The following is a 24,602-nucleotide window of genomic DNA, read 5'->3' on the forward strand; positions in this document are numbered from 1 at the left end:
AGAGATGCAGTGTTAAGAGAGAGATTAGGTACATCTCATGATGTGGGATGTGCGGACTTCATAATGGCTATTACACAGTCCCACAGCTCTGACTTCTGAATGACAGAGAATCCATTTCTCAGGACCACTGACCTTTTGAGAAATGGTTATTGCAAATAAACAGTTTTAGTGACTTTATTATTCTTAATTTAGGGAGTTCCAGAAAGATGACCTGCATTTTCTTAGAGTTCCATGCCTTAATTTTTCTTTTTTCTTTTTTTTTTAAATTAAAGGCCCTAGAAAGTCTATTGTAACAGTTATTTGCTCATTTAAGCTCTGGCAACTACTAGAAGGGTCTAGATTTTGATGCATTCTAATTTAACTCTGATAGCTTCCAAAGTATTGTTTCAAACAGGAGTGAGATTCCTTTCAGATACAATATTTTATGATACAAAAGTCAGTGGTTTCAAACCTGGTGATATATCAGGATCTCCCAGCAAGTGTTTCAGAAAAGCATTTTTTTTCCCTAGGGTTCTAATTTGTAAATTTGGGATAGGACTCAGAACATATATATTTTTAAACAGCTCCTCGAGTAAGTATAAAGGCAGCCAGGGATGAGAATAACTGTGGTATACGTTATGTACATACTCACTCACATGGATGGACAGAGTAGGGTATATCCATGGATCACTGTGTGCCTTCCAGTGCTATCTAGAAGCCTGTGTCATTGAGATGATTCAGCCTGTATGCTGAAATGTGCATGCGTGTATGTGTGTAGAGCAGAAGAGAGCAAGAGTTTTCCTTGGACCTTGAATGGAGAGCTATGAAGAAAAAGATAGTGGTATGCTTCGTCTCTCTCACACACACATTCGAAAGTGCAAATACCATAGCAAGGTGTGTATCTTAGGTAATAAGCAGTTGTGAGTAGTAATGCCCTTAGGAGGGAGTTGTTTTGAGAAAAGAAGCATGGGGTGGAAAAGATGTCAGGGGAGGAGAGGTTTTGGTACCAGTAGAGAACGTGGAAGGACCCTATAGATGAAGTCAAGTTGCTGTCTCCTCGGTTTGATCACTCGGCTGTGGACTTCCCATCTTTGTCCCTGGTGTGCAGTGTTTACTGCAGAAATTCAGGTGTTCGTGAAGTTCCAGTATTCCTGTAAATGAAAACTAAACTCTGGGGTTTTTTTTTCTCCCTCCTTCTTTCAGATCCCGGTCTCCAGGATCTCCCCCATGCCTTTTCCTACATCGCAGGTCTCTCCCAGGGCTCGTTTTCCAGTCTCCATCACTAGTCCTAACAGAACAGGAGCCAGAACTCTTGCAGACATCAAAGCAAAAGCCCAGCTGGTCAAAGCACAGAGGGCAGCAGCAGCCGCCGCCGCCGCTGCCGCCGCCGCAGCCACCTCCGTTGGAGGGACCATTCCAGGACCTGGCCCAGGGGGTGGACAAGGTCCAGGAGAGGGTGGTGACAGGAAAACTGCTAGAGGGGGATGTCCAGACTCAGACAGAGGTGACGCACCTGGAAAGGGCCCCACACTGGAATTGGCAGGAACTGGAAGCAGGGGAGGTACGAGAGAGCTTTTACCCTGTGGTCCAGAGACTCAGCCCCAGTCTGAGGCCAAGACCCCAGACCAGGCACAGCCTCCTAGTGTCTCTGGAGCACAACTACAGCAAACCTCCTCAGTGCCTCCAACCTCTGCCGTCGGTGGAGCACGCACAGGTGTCCCATCAGCAGCCCACACTAATGCACCCCCACCAGCTGTAGGGAAACTGAATAATGAACAACTGAATCCCACCAGGGCAACAGTCACAGTGGCCTCTCTGACCCACCCACAAGGCCCCAGTAACTGCAGACAGGAGAAAGCGCCTTCTACTCCAGCAGATTCTGCCCTAATCTCCGGTGCCTCACCTGTTTGTTTTGCAGCTGATGGCACGGTTGAGTCTCGAGCAGGTTCTAGTAAGAATATACCAGATCTTTCAGCCTCAGCGGAGACAGCTACTAGTACTTCGACGGATATGACTCCCTCTCCTTTAACATCTTTATTAACAACAGCCACTTTAGAAAAGCTTCCTGTACCCCAGGTTAGTGTAACTGTAGTACCTACGGGATTAGCTACATCCTCGAGCACTTTGCCAGTAGCTTCTAGCCTTAAAACTCCAGGAACTCCTTCAAATATGAATGGACCCATTTCAAGGTCAAGCTCCAGTATCCCTGCAAATAATCCTTTGGTCACTCAGCTGCTTCAGGGCAAAGATGTTCCCATGGAGCAAATTCTGCCTAAACCTCTCACCAAAGTTGAAATGAAAACTGTTCCACTGACTACAAAAGAGGAGCCGGGGGTAGGAGCGCTCCCAGGCACCCAGGTGGCAGAAAACAGCAGCAGAGAGGAAGGTAGTGAGAGGCAGCCCCACCCGGCTCTGCAGCAGCTGGGTAAAGCCTTGCACAGTAAGCAGCTCCCCCAGGTTCCCAGGCCCCTTCAGCTCTTTTCAGGTAAGGAACTGAGGGACTCAGGCATTGACACACACCAGTACCAGGAGGGGCTCGGCAAGGCCACCCAGGATCAGATCCTTCAGACTCTCATACAGAGGGTTCGGAGGCAGAACGTTCTCTCATTTGTGCAGCCCTCCCAGTTCAACTTCACTCACTCAGGTTTCCAGTTAGAAGATATCTCCACAAGCCAGAGGTTCATGCTGGGTTTTGCTGGCAGAAGGACATCGAAACCTGCAATGGCAGGTCACTACTTACTGAACATTTCCACCTATGGCCGGGGTTCAGAGAGCTTTAGGAGGACCCATTCCGTAAACCTTGAAGACCGTTTGTGTCTAAATAGCCCAACGGAGGCCTTGAAAATGGGATATACTGACTGTAAAAATGCAACAGGTGATAGTAGTAGCGGCAAAGAAGAAGATACTGATGAGGAAAGTACTGGTGATGAGCAAGAATCTGTCATGGTGAAGGAGGAACCCCAGGCTACTCAGGGCTCTGGCAAGTGTGAAGCAAATTCGGGACCCCACAGTAGAGAAACTCTGTCCACCAATGATTGTTTAGCAAAAAAGAATGTGAAGGCGGAGACACCAGCGCATGAGCAAACCACTTTAAGCAAGGAGAATTACCTGTTCAGTAGAGGCCAAATATTGGATGAGAAGACCCTAGCCAGAGATTTCCTTCAGGTGGCACAGAAACAGATGGCTCATGCAGTGAGAGGGAAGACGATGCGAACCAGCCCTGAGCTTTTCCATTCTACCAGTCTCCCTCTGACTGCAGACAGTCCCACCCATCAGCCGCTCCTGCTTCCACCCCTGCAGACCCCCAAGCTGTATGGAAGCCCCACCCAGATCGGGCCGAGCTACAGAGGCATGATCAATGTCTCCACCTCGTCTGACATGGACCACAATTCTGCTGTCCCAGGGATGCCTGATGGCAGCCAGGTGTCTAGCAACGTAGGTGACGTCATGTCCTTTTCGGTGACTGTCACTACTATCCCCGCTAGCCAGGCTATGAATCCCAGCAGCCACGGCCAGACCATTCCCGTTCAGGCCTTTCCTGAAGAGAACAGCATAGAGGACACACCTTCGAAATGTTACTGCCGCTTGAAAGCCATGATCATGTGCAAGGGGTGTGGAGCATTCTGCCACGATGATTGCATTGGCCCCTCCAAACTCTGCGTTTCCTGCCTTGTCGTTCGGTAATGCAGCTAGAGAGAGAACACATCGTAAAGGAGGCAGGGAGGGAAGGGTTGATGAGATAAGGTTTTTTGCGTCCTTTTTGGGAATCACAGAAATAAATAAGTAGGTTTCAGTTGTCTTAAGAGACAAATGTTACTTAATCAGGAATACAGAGTACAGATCTTACATTTTAGAGGAAGAGCACCTTGTATAGTAAGTCTAGGTCAAGCAAGACTTTGTGAATTTGTGACAAGTTTGCACTTAAAAAATCATGTAAATATGTCACATTTTGTTTTAACATTGTTTTCCCAAGTGTTTAGGTAATAATGTATTACTTTGAATTCAGATTTATGTTTCACTTCACCATGACTCTGAGAAAAGTTTAATGCCATGCATGGTTAAAAGGAAGCTGTCTCTCTTTTTCTCTCCTTTCTTAAGAGACTAGGAAAAGGAAGGAGGGAAGGAACGGTCCGGAGAAATGACCGTTCAAGCTGATTATGTCATGACAGTCTGACCGCAGGCTTTACGTAGATTATTCAGCTTTTGCGGGATTTAGATTCAGGGTTTACTCAGTCCCTTTACCTTAGACAGAACCTTCTTAAGTTCAAATTGTTGATAAGGTATTCATTTCACAGGTGGTAAATTCAGACTCTGAAAGCTCATGACCTGGTTCTTGGCTTCCACAAACCAGTACCACCCCCAAGCTCTCTGCTTGCGGTTTGTGGACACCTGCCCTCCAGACCCCCTGCCCTGCCCTGAGATGGTGAGTGTGGCCCAAGAGGGGTGTGCTGCCCTGGGCCCCTGCTGTTAGCATAGCCTATGCGGGGCCACAGTTCCAGCAGTAACACCGGGCACCTCGGCAGTCATGGGAGCTTACAAACAGGTGTGAAATACTAGTATGGCAGTAACAAAAAAATGTTAGTAACGGATGATTTGAACTATGTGTTTTGTTGGGCAAGGGAATAAAAAGTGCAGAAACTAATAAACTGAACATGAAGAACTTTGGAAAATGATTTTAACACTAGAAACAAGGTAGCCTCTCTTTTCTTCTTCTTGCCCAACTGTGTTCCCTAATGTTCTGTAGTCCGCTGTTGTGCAGGAGGAAAAGATCCTTTTTGCCACACTTGCCTGTTCTGTTAAGCCTATTTTGACCTCCCCAGGCATCTGAGGAGTATAGAGTAATCTTATTAAATATTACTTTGAACACGATGTGTGCGTGCACACATGCACACACACAGTAAAAGTTAGACGCTTCTCCTGTTTTAGAAAATATGTCCTCTGTTTTGGATGATTGCTGTCTATGCACTAGAAATTTCTAATGTAAAGGGACTTAAGTAAATGGCTAAGGGAACATCTAGAAAGGAAGATTATTTCCAAAGTTTTGTTGCTTATTTTTGCTGACTCTCTTTTGTTTCCTTTGTTGTTGTTTTTTAAATCTTGTCTCTAGTGACTGAAGAGTTTTTGAGTACATATACTTAGGTCATGGTTAAAGGACATTAAAATAAATCTACAATTTACCAGAATTTGGTATTAAAGAATTGGGTATTGTCAATGTGCATCATTTGCATATTGATCTTAAGTTTCCTAATTTCAAGTGTGTAAAGTAAAAATATTACCGCAACCTAGTACACCTGTAGTTGTACTTAGTATTCAGGATGTGATATTTACCATATGCAGAACAGTGTAAACTTATTAAGTCACATTCCAGATTAGGAGAAAGTAGACAGTAATTACTCTTTGCTCTTCCCTATTCTGTTACCCATTTTCCCCCACCCTCCTCCACATTATACACACTTTTAATACTTTTGAATCCCATAAGAAACTTACTGCTTCACTGTTTTTCAGTTTTGGCTTCTGTTATTTTTTGTGGCTTAAGGCAAATATAGGATTAATATCTGTGTTCTAGTTTCAGCCAAGACAATAGGATGTTCTAACTTTCCTTTTCCTTCCTGCACACACATAGCTAAAACATAACGAAGGCTGCATGGATCCAGGGATAAGGAATATTCTCAAGCCAGGATCCAGGAGGAAACAAACATGGTTCAGTTCCCCAAACTTCGAGTACTCTGGGTAGTCCAAGGGCAGGGGCTGGAAGGACCTATTGCTGGTTAAAACTCTCCATGCTCAGCTTCACTCTCTGCATCAGGGCCAGGACCCAGGGCTGGTCTGCATGCTGAAGTGCCTGAGTAGTTTGGAACTGACCCTGTGCTAAAACTAAAACATTAGTTACCAATTTGGCTTGATCAAAGTGAATTTTCTTCTTTGCACCTTTCCTGTCCTAGAAGAGTCTCTCCTCCATGGTTCCCCTAATCTGAGGTTGAACAGGTAAACCAGGAAAGGTAGAATGGTTATCAGGGATTTTTAAGTCCACTTGGAGAGCAGACCGTATTGTGCCTCTTCATCTTGACCAGGCTCTTACAGATAGGTCCCTAAGCATTATTATTCCCCAGATTCTCTTAACAAGCAATACTCAGCTAATAAAATATTGGCATTTATGAATGTCCCTAAAACAGAATTGGTCAACTAGGTACACTGCCTCAATCTTGACAAAACGAGAGAATAGGTTCTCTCAGGTTGGTAGTAAATTGAATACAGTCCGTTAGTTTGCTTCAAAACAGTGTTTTCAGATAGAAAGTCATTCATTTTAAGAGCTGAACAGAAAAACAACAGCAACAATCCAAACACATTCCAGTCTGGCCTTTTGAAAATGAAGCAGTAGGAACAAGGAAAATCTTTATATTATTGAGAGCATGGTACTCCAGAACCATGAAAGCAGTTTTTATCTTAGGTTTTCAGAGTTGCTTTACCTTTCAGTTCAATCTAAAAGGTTGCTAATAAATGCAAAGCTTTTTTTTTTTTTTTTTAATGATATTTAGTTGCACTATTTCCAGTGACTAGTCAGGCATTGTGCCTGATATTTATGCCTCCAAGGGATGTCTCTCGAGCCTTCAGGTACCTTCCATTGTAGGTCACCTTGGGGAGATAGCATTAACAATAAATATGTCATCTCAGTCTTACTTAATGAATGTTCTGAGTTGTCTAGTAGAGAAGGCTCCCTGAATCTTAAGAAAAAATTTTGATTAAAATTCTCCATCCTATTAAGCAGAAGATAAAGCCAAATGACCTGGAGTTGATCGCCCTACTCTTCCTTAACCCCTGTGCTCAAGATACTGAAACTATCTGTGGTAACCCATGTAACATTTCTAAGTAAGATCTGGCAAATGGGACATTTTTGTTAGGAGTAGGGGAAGCATACTTGCGTGGGCTGGGAAGGCACCCAGATGTAGGTGTTTTAGGAATTATCTCAGATTTAGATAAATAGCCAAAGGAAGACCTCATTGCCTTCCTGGTGAAGGTGTAAATTCATACATATTGCTGACTTGACAGTTACCATCCTAATTGCTTATTATTGCCTTTCTCCACCTTAGAGCCCTTACAGAGCTCTTGGGTGAAATGATTTGTTATAACGATGGAGTCTTCTCTGGTCATTACACCACTATTTATTTCTAGAACTCACTATCAGTGAGTAGTGCCAGGGTTTTTCTCTTTGACCTAGAGGTTTCACTTCACAGCAAAGAGGGAAAAGTCCCTGTTGCATTACCACAACTTGCTAAGTAAAAAACTTGGCCGACGGTAGTTTTCAGCTCAATTTATAGAATAGTCCAAAGAGACTCTGAGAAACATGATGATAGGCAGGGATCTTTCCTCCCATGTTTCAATACCTACATACCTATTGAAAGGGAACAGTAGGTAAAACATTTCCTAAAGTTGAAGTGAGAGCTTCATAGATTCTTGGTTACTTTATTTTTTTTAATGCTTTACATTTGATACAACTATTAAAGATCAATTTTAAAAATAGCTTTCCAGTAATATATTTTAAGTAATATATATTTTAATATCTATGTAAAAAGTGACAGTGGAAGACTTTGAATTTCTCATATATGGTATGTTTAACGTAGGACCTCACTGTTAAGGCACAAATTGTTACAAAGGAAGTTACTCTAAAGACACTCAGATTATTTCCAGAAAATGCAATAAGGGGAATAGTTTTGAAGTTTATTTTTTATTTTAAAAGAATATCAACTTATTTACCACAAGCTATTTTTTTTCCTTCTGGCTTATAAGGTTTGTACAGACTGGTTTGGTAAATGCTAAACTTTTGTGTCTTTTTGCCTTTTTAAAGGAATTGTTAACATTGGAATTGAGGGTATGTACAGAGAAGTTGGTGTCAACACCATTTAAAAAGTCATATTTTTTCACAAATATAGAAAAATCATTTTACATAAGAATTTTAAGTATTTGCAATAAATATATGTATATAGATTGTATGTATTCATATATTCTTATTTTTCATTTTATTATTAAGTAAAAGATAATTAAAGTGAAAATAAAAACCTTGGACTTTTTGGTGAATCTTGAGGTCTGACATCCATCTGAGAGCGGTGTGGGTAAGGGCCCTCAGCTGTTGCCTTATATTATTACCATTGGAAGATTACAACAGATTGTATAGAAGGGTAAAATGAGAAATTTGGTGATAAACAAATCAGGGTAGCATATTTCTTTCAGAACTCTAGTAAAAATATTAAACTTGCCTAATCTGTCTGTCTCTGCTTTCACCCTTGAACTGTTCTGTCTCTTAACCATGGGATGTTACTGGGAACGTTGAAAAACAGACAAACACAAAAACATGGTGCATTCCTTTTTTTTTTTTTTAATGTGCCCACTGTTTGCTTCTAAAACAAAGAATGGTAAGAAAATATCTCAGGGGTAAAAATAGGTTTTTCTTTCTCAACTGTGGTTAATAATTCATTAGCAAACATTCACTGCCACAACCTTCTAAGCGATAGGAGTATGTGAAGAAATAATCCCATGAAGATAATCAAAAACTTGTTTTCTCTTTACCAGTTCTTCTCTGAGAAGTAAGTTTCCTAACTGGTTCTGTATCCTTCCTGATTGATCTGGTGAGGGAGTTTCAAAACCAGTTTTAGGTCCTTCCTAATTGATCTGGAGAGCTAGAAGAGCTAGGAGAGCTTGGATTTTGATCTCCCCTGTGTCAGGAAGGGCATTTATGCAAATGAGGACTCAGCCAGATATTAGGAGAGCTTAACTGCCAGTCTATATCCCATACCTACAGATAGCCTGGAATCCTGCTGTTCAAGAGAATTTTGTGGTTGCAAATACTTGGTTTTAGGATATGATTGAAGGAGCAAAATGATACCTAGATAGTCTTTGGAAATAGATATCTAGTCTATTCTTTAAAAATGAATAATTTATAGATTTATTGATGAAATAAAAAATAAGGTCAGAACTCCACGAATGTATCTTAGTGACCCATGAAACTGACTCTTCTAGTTTCCTAGTTCTCCCCTTAATTCCTCAGCTGTGATTATTTCACTGATAAAAGTAGCATATTTTGGAAATTAATAAGGATTTATAGAATGCTTTTTTTAAAAGATTGCCTTGTTATCTTTCAAAAATTGAAATTTCAAACATTGGGGTTGCCCAAAGACATTGAAGATCATTTACCACTCCAAGAGAACAGCATTCTAAATCTTTGCTTAAAATATGCTTTTTCTAAAGGAAATTTTCGTATGTCTCAGGGAACATCTGCATTCTTATAATTACCATATATAATAGAAGTGAAAGTGAAATATTTAAATGTATGTGAACCAGTCCATTATGGCCATTTACAGACAGACACACACACACACACCGTTTCTAATACATATTTATAATTATTTAAATGGGCCTCCTACCTCACCGGAAGTAAAATTTCTTCATGTTCAGGTTAATGACATAGGAGCCTAAATGTGTAGTTGATGTGCAGTTGAATGAGAAAGAGCAATATACTAGAACACGACTTCAACTTGAATCTCCAATTGTCCATTCTTTATTTACATCACAGTCTAGAAACCTGTGTTCAATGCTTTTGACACTACTTGACCAAACGGTCTTAAAAAATAAGATTTTGCATAATGTGTCTAGCTGGTTTTGTGTACAAATCATGTTATTCATTGATTCACATATTTCTCGGAGCACCTACTATGTGCTAGGCACTGTGATGAGGTTCAGGTTTTATAAGGGTAAACAAAAGCAACCAGGTAGATTGCAAAAGGTCTTCCTAACATATCAGTAGCCATACAGCACATGTCTAGTTCAGGGCTCAAGGAGTAATAGATACCACATATTTCCCAAGACACGATGGAAATTTAAATATAAATGAGTTATGGAAGGGACGTGTTTGAGGCACTGTTTGAAACCATGGCAAAACATGAAGAGCGAAAGGAAAGGCATTGCCCCTAGGTAAAATAACATGGAAGTGAAGAAGATGTAGAATTCTTAATAGAAACTTAAATTTCTTAGTAACATCTTAGTTGAAGAGAGAATCCCGTTCAATTAATTCTGGTCAGTGCACCCAGAAAGATGCTATAATCTTAACTAACCCTTTCCAATAACTCTTAGGTAAATAATGTAGCCTGCCTTTCCCTAATGTTCAAACCGAAAGGAAGCTAAAGGGAATTAAAACTAAACCTTGATTTTCATTTTGTAGTCTGGTGAGAAGGAAGAGATGTTGCATCCCTGTTTTTTCTCCATAATGGATAAAACTGGTGTTCTAAAGTTTTTATTCTAGTACAGTAGAATTGGCTCCCCCATCCCCCATTATGAAGTCACAGAATTTTTAACTACAAGAAACTTCAGCAGTACCTTAGTCCTTTTTAATGGCCTAAATTCCCAATTTTTACTTTAAGATTTTCTGGTTAAAAAAAATTTTTTTTTAAGATAAATCATTGTATTTTGTGAGTGCTTATTCTTGAATTTTCCTTATCATTTATCATTAACTTGGATTGTTGGATTTGCAACTCAAATTCTGCATGCCAAAATATCCATATTCACCTTTAAAAGAGGTATTTGGTGTATTCCACCATGAAATGTCCCAACTTTGCCCAGGAAGTAGGAGGGTGGGTATCCTGTATTTTCCTAATACTTGGTGACCTTAGAAAACCGAGTTTCTTTTACAGAGATGTATAAACTGAGGAATCTCTATACCTCCGTGGAGCTTTCACTCTTAATCAGTAAAGACTATCTCTATAAGAAAGACTTCCCTAAGAAAGACAGGAAGGAGGGATTGAGCCTGGAAGGGAGAGCCAGAGATGATCAGGCCATAGAAATGGGCTGTGACGAGATAGTGTGTTCTCCTGAAGAATAACTTCCAACTCTATTCCTGGTTCTTCAAACTCAAAAGGAGGCTAAAGGGAAATAAAAAAAGCCCACTGATTTCCATCTTGACTGCAAAACCCACAGAATGCCTGGGGGAGAAAAAAGGTAAACCCAAGATTGGATTTAAAATGGGTTTAAGTAAACTGAATTATTCTTAACTTACCCTTTTATGGAGTTTTTTTTTTTTTTTTTAAGGTTTTGAGTTCACATAATGTTAAATTGCCATGATTAGAATGTGAAATTTGATTTGAGACATTTTATGGGCAAGGTGATGGTTTTCTATTGAGTTATCCGGTGGCAGCTTTTGCTGCTGCTCAGGATTTAGTGTTGTGCACCTGTGTCTGTTAAATAATGCCGATGTTGCTCATAAACACTATTTTGCCAACTTGAGTCAACAATTTTATTAACTTTAATCGTGGGTTCTCTTTCTAAATATTTAAAATTTAAATTAGCCCAATAAGAAAGCAGTGCATTAAATGTTATCAAAATACTTGAAGATACCTTAGAACTATTATTTTACACACAGCCTGTTCCCTTTCTATGGAAAGGGTGGTACAAAAACTTTTACTTTATTACTTTCTTTCCAAAAACCAATATCTGATGTTTCCAGATACCTAGAGCTTGGAAATGATGGAGTTGGACTTTGGCCCGAGGTTAGCAATTCTCATTTTAGGTTTTTGGGCAATAGCAATTTGAAGACCTGGGTGGTAACCCCAGCTGAACGTATATGTAATCACTTAACACAAACTTTAAAGTAATGAAACTTTTCCAGAGTCTCAGATTTGGTTTCTCCTCTGTTGTTGCATAAGGAGATGGATTCTGGGCTGGGAAGGACCTAACCGTTTGTTCCTTGATAATAGACTACTGATTGAAGGGCAGGCTCTTACTGAATTCGTGAAATTCATAGAATCCATAAAAGATCTCGAGTACATGACTAATGAAACTCTGGAAATAAACCTTTCTCAGCCATAAGTGCTATGACCTATTTTTTTTTAAAACCCGTCTTAATCCTGTGACTCATTGCATCACACCTTAAAACTTTTTCACCAGCACCAAGAGAAATCAGAATGGAAGAAATGACCTTATGTTGGTCTTGTTCACTTAATCTTTGTGCACATAGGCCTTAGCACTTTGACAGATAAAACTCTGCCTTTTAGCTCCCCTCTCACTATCGTCTTTATTCCTCTCACTTTTAGACCGTTCCTTTTATTGGTTGTATAAAACTACCTTCCTCAGAATTGAATGTACAATGTTTCTGCACATGGGCAAATTGTATTTTATCTTAATGACTCATTTAAGTTGAATAAAGGCGTACAGTTTTACTCTAGCGACTGTGCCTTCTCTTTTCCAAAGAAATCAGACGTCATGTTGAATGACCCACCTGTTGCTCCTTTTCTTGCACCCGATTGCACAATTATCCCTGGGTCCTTGGCTAAATTTGGGTACTACAAAAAGTGCCAGTCTCTAGGCAACACTTGGGGATTAAAGAACGGATCACGAGCCATAAAGGATGTGTTGTACATTTCAAAAATAAAAAAGAAACCTATACCCAAAAGCCACAGAAATTAAAGCAGTGTGGTAATGGCATGAAGATAGACATACAGACCAATGAGGTAAAACAGAGAGCCCAGAAGTAAACCTTCACATGTATTGATCAAGTGATTTTTTGGACAAGAGTGCCAAGGCCAGTCAATGAGAAAAGGGGGGCAGTCTTTTCGATAAATGTTGCAAAACTTGCATATCCACATGCAAGAGAATGAAATCAGACTCTTACCCTATGCCGTATACAAAAATTAATATTGATGTAAGACCTAAACATTGAAAGCTAAAAATATAAAACACTTAGAAGAAAATGAGGAAAATTTCATAATTTGACTTGGCAGTGATTTCTGGGATTTGTCAAAAGCACAGGCAACAAAAGAAAAGATAAATTGGATTTCATTAAAAACAAAATGTTAAAATTCTGAAACTAAAGTCTTGTACATCAGAGGACATTATTCAGAGTGAAAACACAGCCCTCAGTATGGGAGAAAATATTTGCAAATCCTATGTCAACAAGAAATCAATATTCAGAATATGTAAGGAACTCCTACAGCTCAACAGCAAAAGAACAACCAATTAAAAAATGAGTAAAGGACTGGAGTAGGCATTTCTGTAGAGAAGATACACACAGATGGCCAAATAAGCACATGAAAAGATGCTCAAGATCACTAACTACCAGGAAAATGCAAACAAAATCACAATGAGACAACTCCATACCCATAAGGATAGCTATTAAAACAAGGGGCACCTGGCTAGCTCAGTAGAGCATGAGACTCTTGATCTCAGGGTCATGAGTTCAAGCCCCATGTTGGGAGTAGAGTTCATACACACACACACAAACTAAGTATTGGCAAGGATGTAGAGAATTTAGTGTGCATTGCTAGTAGAAATGTGAAATGACTTTATTGCTGTGGAAAACAGTTTGACCATTCCTCAAAACAGAAGTACTGTATGATCCAGCAATTTCACTTCTGGCTATATACCCCAAAGAAATGAAAACAGGGACTTGAACAGATATTTGCATATCTGTTCATAGCAATGTTATTTATAATAGCTGAAAAGTAAAACAACCTAATATTCATCAATGAATGGGTAAACAAAATGTGATATACTTGGAATATTCAGCCTTAAAAAAGAATGTCATTCTGACACATGCCACAACATGGATGAACCTTGTAGGCACTGTGCTAAGTGAAATAAGCCAGACACAAAAGGAATAAATATACGATTCCACTTATATAATGAACATACAGAAGTCAAATTCATGGAGAAATTAGAATGATGGTTGACAGTGATTTGGAGTGGAGAAGATTGGGAGTTGTGTTTATTAAACTTAATAAATTATTTAAAGATGTTATATTGGGCAGCCCTGGTGGCTCAGCAGTTTAGTGCCCCCTTCAGCCCGGGGTGTGATCCTGGAGACCCGGGATCGAGTCCCACATCGGGCTCCCTGCACAGAGCCTTGCTTCTTCCTCTGCCTGTGTCTCTGCCTCTCTCTCTCTCTGTCATGGATAAATAAATAAAATCTTAAAAAAAAAAAAAAAAGTCTGTTTCTGGGCAGGCCCAGTGGTTTAGCACCGCTTTCAGCCCAGGGTGTGATCCTGGAGACCCTGGATCGATTCCCATGTCGGGCTCCCTGCATGGAGCCTGCATCTCCCTCTGCCTGTGTCTCTGCCCACCCCCCTCTCTCTCTCTCTGTGCCTCTCATGAATAAATAAATAAAATATTTAAAAAAATAAAGATGTGATATCTGGGACGCCTGGGTGGCTCAGCGGTTGAACATCTGCCTTTAGCTCAGGGTGTGATTCCAGTCCTGGGATCGAGTCCCATGTTGGGTTCCTTGCATGGTGCCTACTTCTCCCTCTGACTGTGTCTCTGCCTCTCTCTCTCTGTCTCTCATGAGTAAATAAATAAAATCTTAAAGATGTGATATCCAATTGTTCTCACATTAAAAGACATACTGAATGACTTTCATACCTCTGTTGGAAATCAATTGTCCATATATGTGTGAATCTATTTTCAGATTTCTGTTCCACTGATATGCTTGTATATCTTTGCACTTGTACCACATTGTCTTAATTACTGTAGCTTTATAAATGTTTTAAAATCGGGTAATGTTAGTTCTCCAACTTTGTTTTTTACCTTCAAATTCTATTAGGCTATTTGCCCTTTGATTTCCATGAATTACAGAACCAGTTGTCAATTTCTGTAAAAACAAGTTTAACTGGGATTGTGTTTAAGGTATACAACAATTTGAAAGAAATTGAGATCTTAGTATTTTGTCATTAATCCATATTTCCATTTATTTACATAATATTTAATTTCTCTTAGCAATGTCTTATTGGTACCAGTGAATAGAGCTTTCACATCTTTTGTCTGATTTAATCCTACATTTCAATTTTTTTTACTTTTAAAGTTTTTTAGGGGTGCCTGAGTCACTCAGTTAGTTAAGCATCTTGCTTAAGCATCTGGGATTGAGCCCCGCATCGGGCTCCCTGCTCAACAGGGAGCCTGCTTCTCCCTCTCCCACCCCCTCTGTGCTTTCTCTGTCAAATAAAAAAGTAAAATCTCTAAAAATTAAAAGTAAAAAATTTTAAATGATCCTATGAAAAATTTTTTAAATTTCAGTTTTAAAGGTCAACACTCAAATTTCTGAGCATTAATTGGTGGATATAAACATTCACTTTACATTCTTATACAGGCTTTGATAAAATCAATTGCTAGGGCAGCCTGGGTGGCTCAGCAGTTTAGCGCCGCCTTCAGCCCAGGGCGTGATCCTGGAGACCCAGGACTGAGTCCCACGTCGGGCTCCCTGCAAGGAGCCTGCTTCTCCCTCTGCCTGTGTCTGCCTGCCTGTCTCTCATGAATAAATAAATAAAATCTTTAAAAAAAAATAAAAATCAATTGCTAACCTCGCTTACTAGATTTAGTGGCTTCTTTGTACATATACTCTGTTGGATTTTCTATATAGATAACACTGTTAGCTGCAAAGACAATGTTTTATTCTAGATAACTTCTTTTTCTCATCTGCACTGGTTAGAACCTGTAGTACAATGTTGAATACAAGTGGTGAGAGTAGGCATCCTTGTTCCTGATCTTACAAGGAAAGCATTTACTATTTCATATCAAGTATGATGTTAGCTAAAGGTTTCTCCTAGTTGCCCTTCATTAGGCTGAGGAAGTTCCCTTCTATCACCTGCTAGGAGTGTATTTGTTTTTGTTTTTTAAATCAGGAATGGATGTCAAATTTTGTCAAATGCTTTTTCTACATCTATTGACTTGATATGGGGTTCTTTTTCAGTTTGTTAACATGATGAATTTCATTGATTGATTTCAGAATATTAATCCAGCTTTGGATTCATTGGTTTTCTCTATTGTTTTTGTTATTGTTTTCTAATTTCATTGATTTCCATTCCCTCTCTGTGTCTTTTATTATTTTTTAAAGATTTTATTTATTTATTCATGAGAGACAGAAGAGGCAGAGACGTAGGCAGAGGGAGAAGCGGGCTCCCTGTGGGTACTCCATCCCAGGACCCCGGGATCACACCCTGAGCCAAAGGCAGATGCTCAACCACTGAGACACCCAGGCGCGCCTCCCCCCGCCACTTTCTTTTAAAGTAAGCTCTATGCCCAATGTGGGGCTTCACATGTCCCCAAGATAAAGAGTTGCATGCTCTACTGACTGAGCCATCCAGGCACCCCCATTGATTTCCACTCTTACTGTGTTTCATTTATTTTGCTTATTTTATGTTTAATATGTTATTCTTTGTCTAATGTCTTAATATGGAGGCTGTTGTCAATAATTTGAGAACTTTATTAATAATTTTCTTTTTTTCTTTTTATTTTTTATTATTAATAATTTTCTAATGTAAATGTTCAATGCTATGAATTTCCCCCTAAGTGCTGCTATAGTAACATCCCCACAATTCTGATATGTTGTTTCATTTCTCTTCGGTTCAAACTACTTTCTAATTTTGATTTTGATTTCTTCTTCAACTCATGTGTAATTGAGAGATGTGTTATCTGGTTTCCAAATATTTGAATACTTCAGATATCTTCTCTTATAGATTTCTATTTAAAAAAAAAAGATTTCTATTTTAATTCCATTATACTCAAAGAACATACTTTGTGTGACCTGAATCATTCTAACTGTATTGAGACTAATTATTTTTTAAAGATTTATTTCAGAGAGAAAGACACACACACACACACACACACACACACACACACACACAAAGCGGTGGGGGGCAGATAGGTAGAGGCAGAAGGAGAAGGGAAGCAGACTCCCCTATGAGCATAGAGCTCCATATGGGGCTCAGTTTCCTGATTTGGAGATCATGACCTGAGCCAAAATGAAAATCAAAAGTTGGATCCTTAACTGACTGAGCCATCCAGGTGCCCCCCCTTTTTAAGGATTTTATTTATGTATTTATTTATTTAGGGAGAGAGAGACCACACCAGCAGGGGCAGGGGGAGGGGCAGAGGGAGAAGCTGGCTCCCCACTGAGCAGGGAGCCCAATGCGGGGCTCCATCCCAGGACCCTGAGATCATGTCCTGAGCCAAAGGCAGACACTTAACCAACTGAGCCACCCAGGCACCCCTCATATATTTTTTAATAGACTTTCAAGAGCAATTTTAGGTTCACAGCAAAACTGAAGGGAAAGGAAAGAGAGTTAACGTATACCCTCTGCCCCCCGCATTCCTCTCATTATTAATAACATCCTATACCAGAGTGGTATATTTTTTTAAATCAGTGAATCTACATTGACACATTATTATCACCCAAAGTCCAGAGTTTACATTAGTGTTGTAACTTCTATGAGTTTTGACAAATGTGTAAGGACATGTATCTATCATTACAGTATCATACAGAATGACTTCAGTGCTGTAAAAATCCACTGTGTTCCATTTATCCCTCTCTCCCATCAACCACTGATCTTTTTATTGTTTCTATTGTTTTGCCTTTTCCAGAATGCCCTGTAGTTGGAAACATATACTATGTAAACTTTTCAGATTGGCTTCTTTCAGTTATATGCATTTAAGTTTCTTCATGTATTTTCATGGCTTCATAGCTCCTTTCTTTATAGTTCTAAATAATATTCCATTGTCTGGATATATCACAATTTATTTTGTTCACTCACCTACTGAAGACCATCTTGCTTTGCCCCCAAGTTTTGTGAATAAAACTGCTATAAAAAAAAAACTGCTATAAACATCAGCAGGTTTTTGTGTGGACATAAGTTTTCTTGCTTGTTTGGTAAACAGCAAGAAGGATGACTCCTGGATTGTATGGTAATAGTATGTTTAGTTTTGTAAAAACTGTCAAAGTGTCTTCCACAGTGGCTGTGCTCTTTTGCAGTTCCATCAGCAATGAATGAGAATACCTGTTGTTTTGCATCCTTGCCAGCATTCAGTGTTTTTAGTGTTTTTGGATTTTAACCACTCTAATTATGTAGTAGTATCTTGTTTTTAAAAATTAATTAATCTATTTTTAAAGGTTTTATTTATTCATGAGAGACACAGAGAGAGACACAGAGACATAGGCAGAAGGAGAAGCAGGCTCTCTGCAGGGAGCTTGATGTGGAACTCGATCCCAGAACCTCAGAATCATGACCTGAGCTGAAGCTAGACTCTCAACCACTGAGCCATCCAGGTGCCCCAGTACCTCTGCCCTTAAGGCCACCAGGTCGGAAACCATCTCACAGGTGGCTCAGTGTAAGTCAGGCAGTGTCTTTTGAAGTTTTTAATTTTAATGAAGTCTAGCTAACCAATTATTTCTTTCCTGGATTGTGTCTTTGGTGTTGTATCTAAAAAGCCATTGTCAGACCCAAAGTTACCTAGATTTTCTCCTATGTCATTGTCAGTTATATATATATATGTGTGTGTGTTTTACATTTAAGCCTATGATTCATTGTAAGTCTTGATACCTGAGTACCTGACATTTTTAGTACGTGTGACAAAATGGGAAGTTTACACATAAAACACTCCAACACACTGAAGTACAGTAGTTATTTTGAGAAAATGCATTAGTGTAGTTATTTGGGTGATGAGCTGATCTCACTAGTTGTTTCATGTTTAAGAAATGGGTGAAGGGGCACCTGAGTGGCTCGTTCAGTAGAGTGTCTGATGCTTGATTTCAGCTCAGGTCATGATCTCAGGGTTGTGAAGCCCTAAGTTGGGTTCTGTGCTCAGCAGGAAGGCTGCTTGAGATTCTCTCCTTCTCCCTCTGCCCCTCGCCCTGCTCTTTCTCTCTCTCTCTCTCTCTCTAAAATAAATAAATAAAATGTGTTTTTAAAAAAAGAAATCAATGAGGATCATCAAAGGACAAAAAAGAAAGGAAGAAAAACCATTTAGGAGTATGACTGACAAACTATGGTTATTCAGATTTGGGAATTTTTTTGAAAATGAACAAAGTCAGCCTGTCACTTAAGAAAAATAATTGATAGTGGGGCACCTGGGTGGTACAGTTAGTTAAGAATCTGACTCTTGGTTTCAGCTTAGTTTGTGAGATCAATTTCTGAGTCTGGCTCTGCACAGACTGCTTAAGACTCTCCTTCTGCCCCTCCCCCTAAAATAAATAAATAATTAAATCTTCAAAAGTACTTAAAATTTAAAAAAAATTTTTTTAAAAGAAAAATAACTGGTAATATTGGGGTGCCTGGCTGGCTCAGTCAGTGAAGCATGCAACTTTTGACCTTGGGGTCCTGACTTAAAGCCATATACTGGGTGTACAGCTTACTTAAATAATTAATAGTATTGGGATGCCTGACAGGCTCAGTTGGTAGAGCATGCAACTCTGGTTCTTGGGATTGTGAGCTCGAGCCCCACGTTGGGTGTGGAGATAAGATTTTTTAAAAAATAATTGATAGTATTTGTTGGCAATGATAAAATTTGAGCTTTCGAGCGAAAGAATTTTGGAAAACGTTTATCTGCCACCATGAGCTTGATAGCTTCCCAACACTTAAAGACTTCTGAAAAATAAAAAATACTAAGTTAGATAGATGTAAATAGATACTATATTACTATATAATGGTATATATCAACATTTAGAATATCTACATAACTCAGAGAACCAATATGTTCCAAATGATAAAATGATGTTACAAAAACATGAATGGTAAAGATCCATTCAAAGTGCAAAATAGAAAAAAAAAAAGTGCAAAATAGGGACATCTCAGTGGCTCAGTGGTTTAGAGTCCGCCTTTGGCGCAGGGCGTGATCCCAGGGTCCTGGGATGTAATCCTGCATGGGCTCCCCTCAGGGAGCCTGCTTCTCCCTCTGCCTGTGCCTCTGCCTCTCATGAATAAATAAATAACATATTAAAAAGAAGAAGTGCAAAGTAGGTCAGGGGCACCTAGATGACTCGATCAGTTAAGTACTTAACTCTCAATTTTATCTGAGGTCATGATCCCCCAGTCTTGAGATCAAGGCCGCCGTCAGGCTCCATGCTCAGCCGGGAGTCTGCTTAAGACTGTCTCCCCCTGGGGATCCCTGGGTGGCGCAGCGGTTTAGCGCCTGCCTTTGGCCCAGGGTGCGATCCTGGAGACCCGGGATCGAATCCCACGTCGGGCTCCCGGTGCATGGAGCCTGCTTCTCCCTCTGCCTATGTCTCTGCCTCTCTCTCTCTCTCTGTGTGACTATCATAAATAAATAAAAATTAAAAAAAAAAGACTGTCTCTCCCTCTCTCTTTCTGCCCCTCCCTCCACTCGCATGCATGTGCTGTCTCTCAAATAAACAAATCTTAAATAAAGACAAGGTGCAAAATAGATCAAAAAATTTTATTGTAATGGAGAATAAAAAGTTTACTGATAATGTGACTTTATTTAAGTAATCTCTACACTCAACATGGGCTCAAACTCATGACCCCAAGATTAAGAGTCACATGCTCTACCAACTGAGCCAGCCAGGCACCCCAGTAATGTGGTTTTAGATTCCACATTGCAACTAATCTTTACAAAACTACCACTTGCTGAATTTTTGTGTCATATCGAAGAAGGATATCCAGGTTATCCAAATTCTATTCAGAAACTTCTCTTTTCCAACTAATCTTGCATAAGGCTGGATTTCTTCACATACTTCAACCACAGTAATTTTTCATAACAAATTTAATGCAGGATCAAATTTAAAGCAGAAAGAATCTGCTTTCTATTAAGTTTGATGTATAAAGTGATATATATACACACAATGCCATTGTGTGTATATTTAAAATTTTTTGGAAAAATAGTAATTTTTTAATAAAAATATTTATATTAAGGGGAGCCTGGGTGGCTCAATTTGTTAAGCGTCTGACTCTTGATTTCTGCTCAAGTCATTTAAAAATCTTAAATTTTCTTTCTTTTTTTTTTAATTTTATTTACTTATGATAGTCATATATATAGAGAGAGGCAGAGACATAGGCAGAGGGAGAAGCAGGCTCCATGCACCAGGAGCCCGATGTGGGATTCGATCCCGGGTCTCGAGGATCACGCCCTGGGCCAAAGGCAGGCGCCAAACCGCTGCGCCACCCAGGGATCCCTTAAAAATCTTTAAAAAAATAAATAAATAAAAATAATCTTTAAAAAATAATAATAATTTGTAAGAATATCAAGGGATCTCAAAACGAAAAAATTTAAAAACCACACCCTACAGAAACAGGCTCACTTGTTCTTGTTCTGCCTTCCAGAGATCAAAAAGTTTGAGAACCCTGTTCCATAACACTCTCCGTTACAGGTGACTCATGAACAACACAGGTTAGAACTATGAGAGTACATTTATATGCTGATTTTTTATAGTACTATAATCTTAAATAAAGATTTTCTGTTCCTTGTGATTTTCATACCATTTTTTCCTTTAGCTTACTTTATTATAAGAATACAGTATCATACTAAATAACATATATAGTATGCAAAATATGTGTTAATTGACTATGATATTGGTAAGGCTTTTTGTCAACAGTGGGCTATGAACTTTTAGGGGAGTAAAAAAATTGTATGTGGGTTTTGGATGGGCAGGGGCAGTCAGCACTCCTAACCCCTTCAAATCCCCCTCAAAGGTCAACTATGTATGGTTGATACATAAGGAGGCTGACACCGGGCCCACCTACCTTAGACACCTCCCTCAGCTATTGCTACATTACCAATCTAGAGAAGTTTGTCCTAGAGACATGATCAGTATCCTCACAGTGGGAAATTAGACACCAGCCTTGATATTCTTTTTTTTTATAAATTTATTTTTTATTGGTGTTCAATTTGCCAACATACAGAATAACACCCAGTGCTCATCCCGTCAAGTGCCCCCCTCAGTGCCCATCACCCATTCACCCTGGCCTTGATATTCTTAACATTATCCATACTTACCTAGTATTTAGCTATTGCAGTTTTGACACTCAGGTGACGCAAGAGATTTGCATTTATTTATTTTTTAAGATTTTATTTATTTATTCATAGAGACAGAGAAAGAGGCAGAGACACAGGCAGAGGGAGAAGCAGGCTCCACACAGAGCCCAACGCAGGACTCGATTCTGGATCTCCAGGATCACTCCCTGGACCGAAGTTGGTACCAAACTGCTGAGCCACCCGGGCTGCCCGAGATTTGCATTTAAATCCTGCCTTTCGGGAACCTCGGGTGGCTCAGCGGTTTAAGCGCCTGCCTTCATCCCAAGGCATGATCCTGGAGTCCTGGGATCGAGTCCCGCATCGGGTTCCCCGCATGGAGCCTGCTTCTCCCTCTGCCTGTGTCTCTGCGTCTCTCTCTCTCTCTGTCTATCATGAATAAATAAATAAATAAAATATTTAAAAATAATAATAATAAATAAATCCTGCCTTTCGGGGTGCCTGGATGGTGCGGTTGGTGGGGCCTCTGGCTCAGGTCATGATCTCATGGTTGTGGGATCGAGCCCCAGTTGGGGCTCCGTGCTCAGTGCAGTCCGCTTGAGATTCTCTCTCCCTCTCCCTCTGCCCCTGCTGCTCATACTCGCTCGCTCGCTCTCTGTCTCTCTGAAAAATATTTTTTAAAAATAATACAAAATAAACCCTGCCTTTCTCTTTCTCATTCCCAGCTCATTCCCACTCTAGTGGAAGGGCTTTCTCCTCCACGTGTGGCAAGAATCTATGCTTCCTACTGTCTATGGCTTGTTCTGTGGTCAGTCCTCTAAAAGACATTGTAGAAACACAGCTTTAGAATTGCTGAGAAATATCTCTTTATTTCTCAAAAAAAAAAAAAAAACCCTGACTTTTAAGACTATTGTCTCACTGTGAACTTTTAAAAAGTCTAATTCAAAGCACAAAGCTGAGCCACAACTTCTTTGTTTTAGCCAGCGTTCCTCTTTCTCTTCCCTCAGGCAGTAAACTTCAGTCTGAGGGAAAGGATGGTGGGGTGGGTGGGGGGCGGGAGAGGATGAGCTACCAGGAAGGGAAAGTACATTATTACCCAATAATTATGGATTGCAGGTGTTAATTAGGTTGAAGAAAAAGTAAAAAGTTCAAAACACCAAGATCCAGGGTATTGAGTGGCAAGGCCATGTGTAGATTGGAACAAGAGGTGTGAGGTAAAGAAAAAACCCATAGATTTCAAGTGTTTTTCTCAGTCCTGCGTATGCAAATATACATTGAATCAAATAGAACTCTTCATTTGCAATTTTTAAATTATTTTCTTTTACTTTCCAGAATTGGGGAAATGGAACAAAGGGGAAGAATGTTTTTTGAAGCACAGCCAGAAAGAGGGAAGAGTTTATTAAACCCTCTAATTTCAAATTATATTTAATTTGATGTCAAATTATATTAAAAGTATTAAATTAAAAAATGAACAGCTGGAAGGATAAACAAAGGCATATCAATGCTATGTACTGCCTAAAGTGTACTTGGAAATGAAAAAGAATGCTCACCTCTCCTCAGTGTATTTGCAAGATGTGTATTTAGACGATTAAATACACAGCTCTTCTGTTTGCTGAGACAATATTTCTCTAGTTTAATACTTTAATTGCAAATAGTAATATTAGCAATCAAATATTTATTGAGCACTAACCATGATCTTGAGGATTGGGACACCATGGTTCTAGAGAGGAGGAAGGGAGAGATGATCACACACTTACTTCACAAGTCGGCCAGAGCCTCACACGTCGACGTTTGGTGGCCACTGGCCCTTGGTGAAGGGGATATCCCGGCACTTCTGTTATTTATGGCAACATGCCTACATTTGTATCACACGTCTACAATTTATAAAGTGCTTTACAAAATGTGTTACATTTCATTCTTATCCTCTCCTGCTTGGTAGAGATTATCATGCTTGTTTAACATGTAAAAATCTGAGGCTTCGAGGGGAAGAAGTGTCCTCAATCACACAGTTAGTCAGTAGCAGAGTTGGGAGTGGCACCCCATTTCCTGAATCCTGGACCCAAGCACACCACTGGCTCCCTTCTGAGAAGGGGAGAGCATGCCCTGTTGTGGCTATGGCTGGCCTGCTTGCTTTTATTCCTTTTTCTGGCACTACCATCTATTGGGGAGGAATCCCAGGCTCCTCCAGGGGAAAGAAGCTCTGCAATTAGACTAAATATAGTCTGCGAGGGGCTGCATCTCATTTGGACTAATTATCTTGTCACCCATCAGAAGAACAAAGAGTAAAGAATTTTCAGGCCTCATCATTTCCATTCCTCTCACTAGCCTGGGCTTCCATGGGATCGGCCTGGAGACAAATGTTAACAGAGTAGACATGCCCGTGGACTGAGGAATGTCTGGGCTGCCGAGGAAGTGTTTCTCTCTCCGGCACAATGACTGCATTTAGAACTGGAAGGAAGCTAACCTAGGGAAGAGATCCATCAGTCCTGGAGATGTCTGGGCCAGAGACAGAGAACAAGGATCATCCCTCAGTGGACAGCACAGCCTGACGGGCAGTCGCATGGTATATTGATAACCCATTTAGCAAAGCCCTCCCTGTTCTTCCTTCTAGCAAATACTTACTGAGCACATGTGCCAGGCACGTGGGGGGTTGATGAAATATCATGCTGTAAGGAAAGCAGAAGAAACCCTCCCTGGATCCCTAAGCATTGGATTCAAAACCAAAGTTAGGGGCAGCCCGGTGGCTCAGCGGTTTAGCGCCGCCTTCAGTCAAGGGCCTGATCCTGGAGACCTGGGTTCAAGTCCCACGTCGGGCTCCCTGCATGGAGCCTGCTTCTCCCTCTGCCTGTGTCTCTGCCTCTCTCTCTCTCTCTGTGTCTCTCATAAATAAA

General features: G+C 40.1%; 1 protein-coding gene and 1 long non-coding RNA gene across 9 annotated transcripts in view; one reads left to right on the forward strand and one right to left on the reverse strand.

Annotated features, from left to right (window-relative positions):
- The window catches only part of ASXL2 (ASXL transcriptional regulator 2), a 334,480-nt gene extending 322,296 nt beyond the window's left edge, over positions 1-12,184 (forward strand). For all 4 annotated transcript variants that reach the window (XM_077843863.1, XM_077843861.1, XM_077843862.1 and 1 more), the window contains one exon: positions 1,183-12,184. In XM_077843863.1, the coding sequence (XP_077699989.1) occupies positions 1,183-3,663 (2,481 nt within the window). In that variant the 3' untranslated portion in view covers positions 3,664-12,184. The remainder of the gene's footprint in view (positions 1-1,182) is intronic.
- LOC144281112 (uncharacterized) overlaps positions 1-24,602 on the reverse strand; it is a 71,722-nt gene that overhangs the window by 43,236 nt on the left and 3,884 nt on the right. For 2 of the 5 annotated variants that reach the window (XR_013349565.1, XR_013349560.1), the window contains exons 1-2: positions 9,396-9,506; positions 3,545-3,668 (exon numbers count right to left, since the gene is read on the reverse strand). The exons of 2 other annotated variants lie outside the window; for them this stretch is intronic. This is a non-coding gene — a long non-coding RNA (uncharacterized LOC144281112). Of the gene's footprint in view, positions 1-3,544; positions 3,669-9,395; positions 9,507-24,602 lie in introns of those variants that run through there. One more of the 5 variants, XR_013349564.1, reaches the window with a different exon arrangement.

Source organism: Canis aureus, chromosome 12, assembly GCF_053574225.1.
Source record: "Canis aureus isolate CA01 chromosome 12, VMU_Caureus_v.1.0, whole genome shotgun sequence".
Classification (NCBI taxonomy): Eukaryota; Metazoa; Chordata; class Mammalia; order Carnivora; family Canidae; genus Canis; species Canis aureus.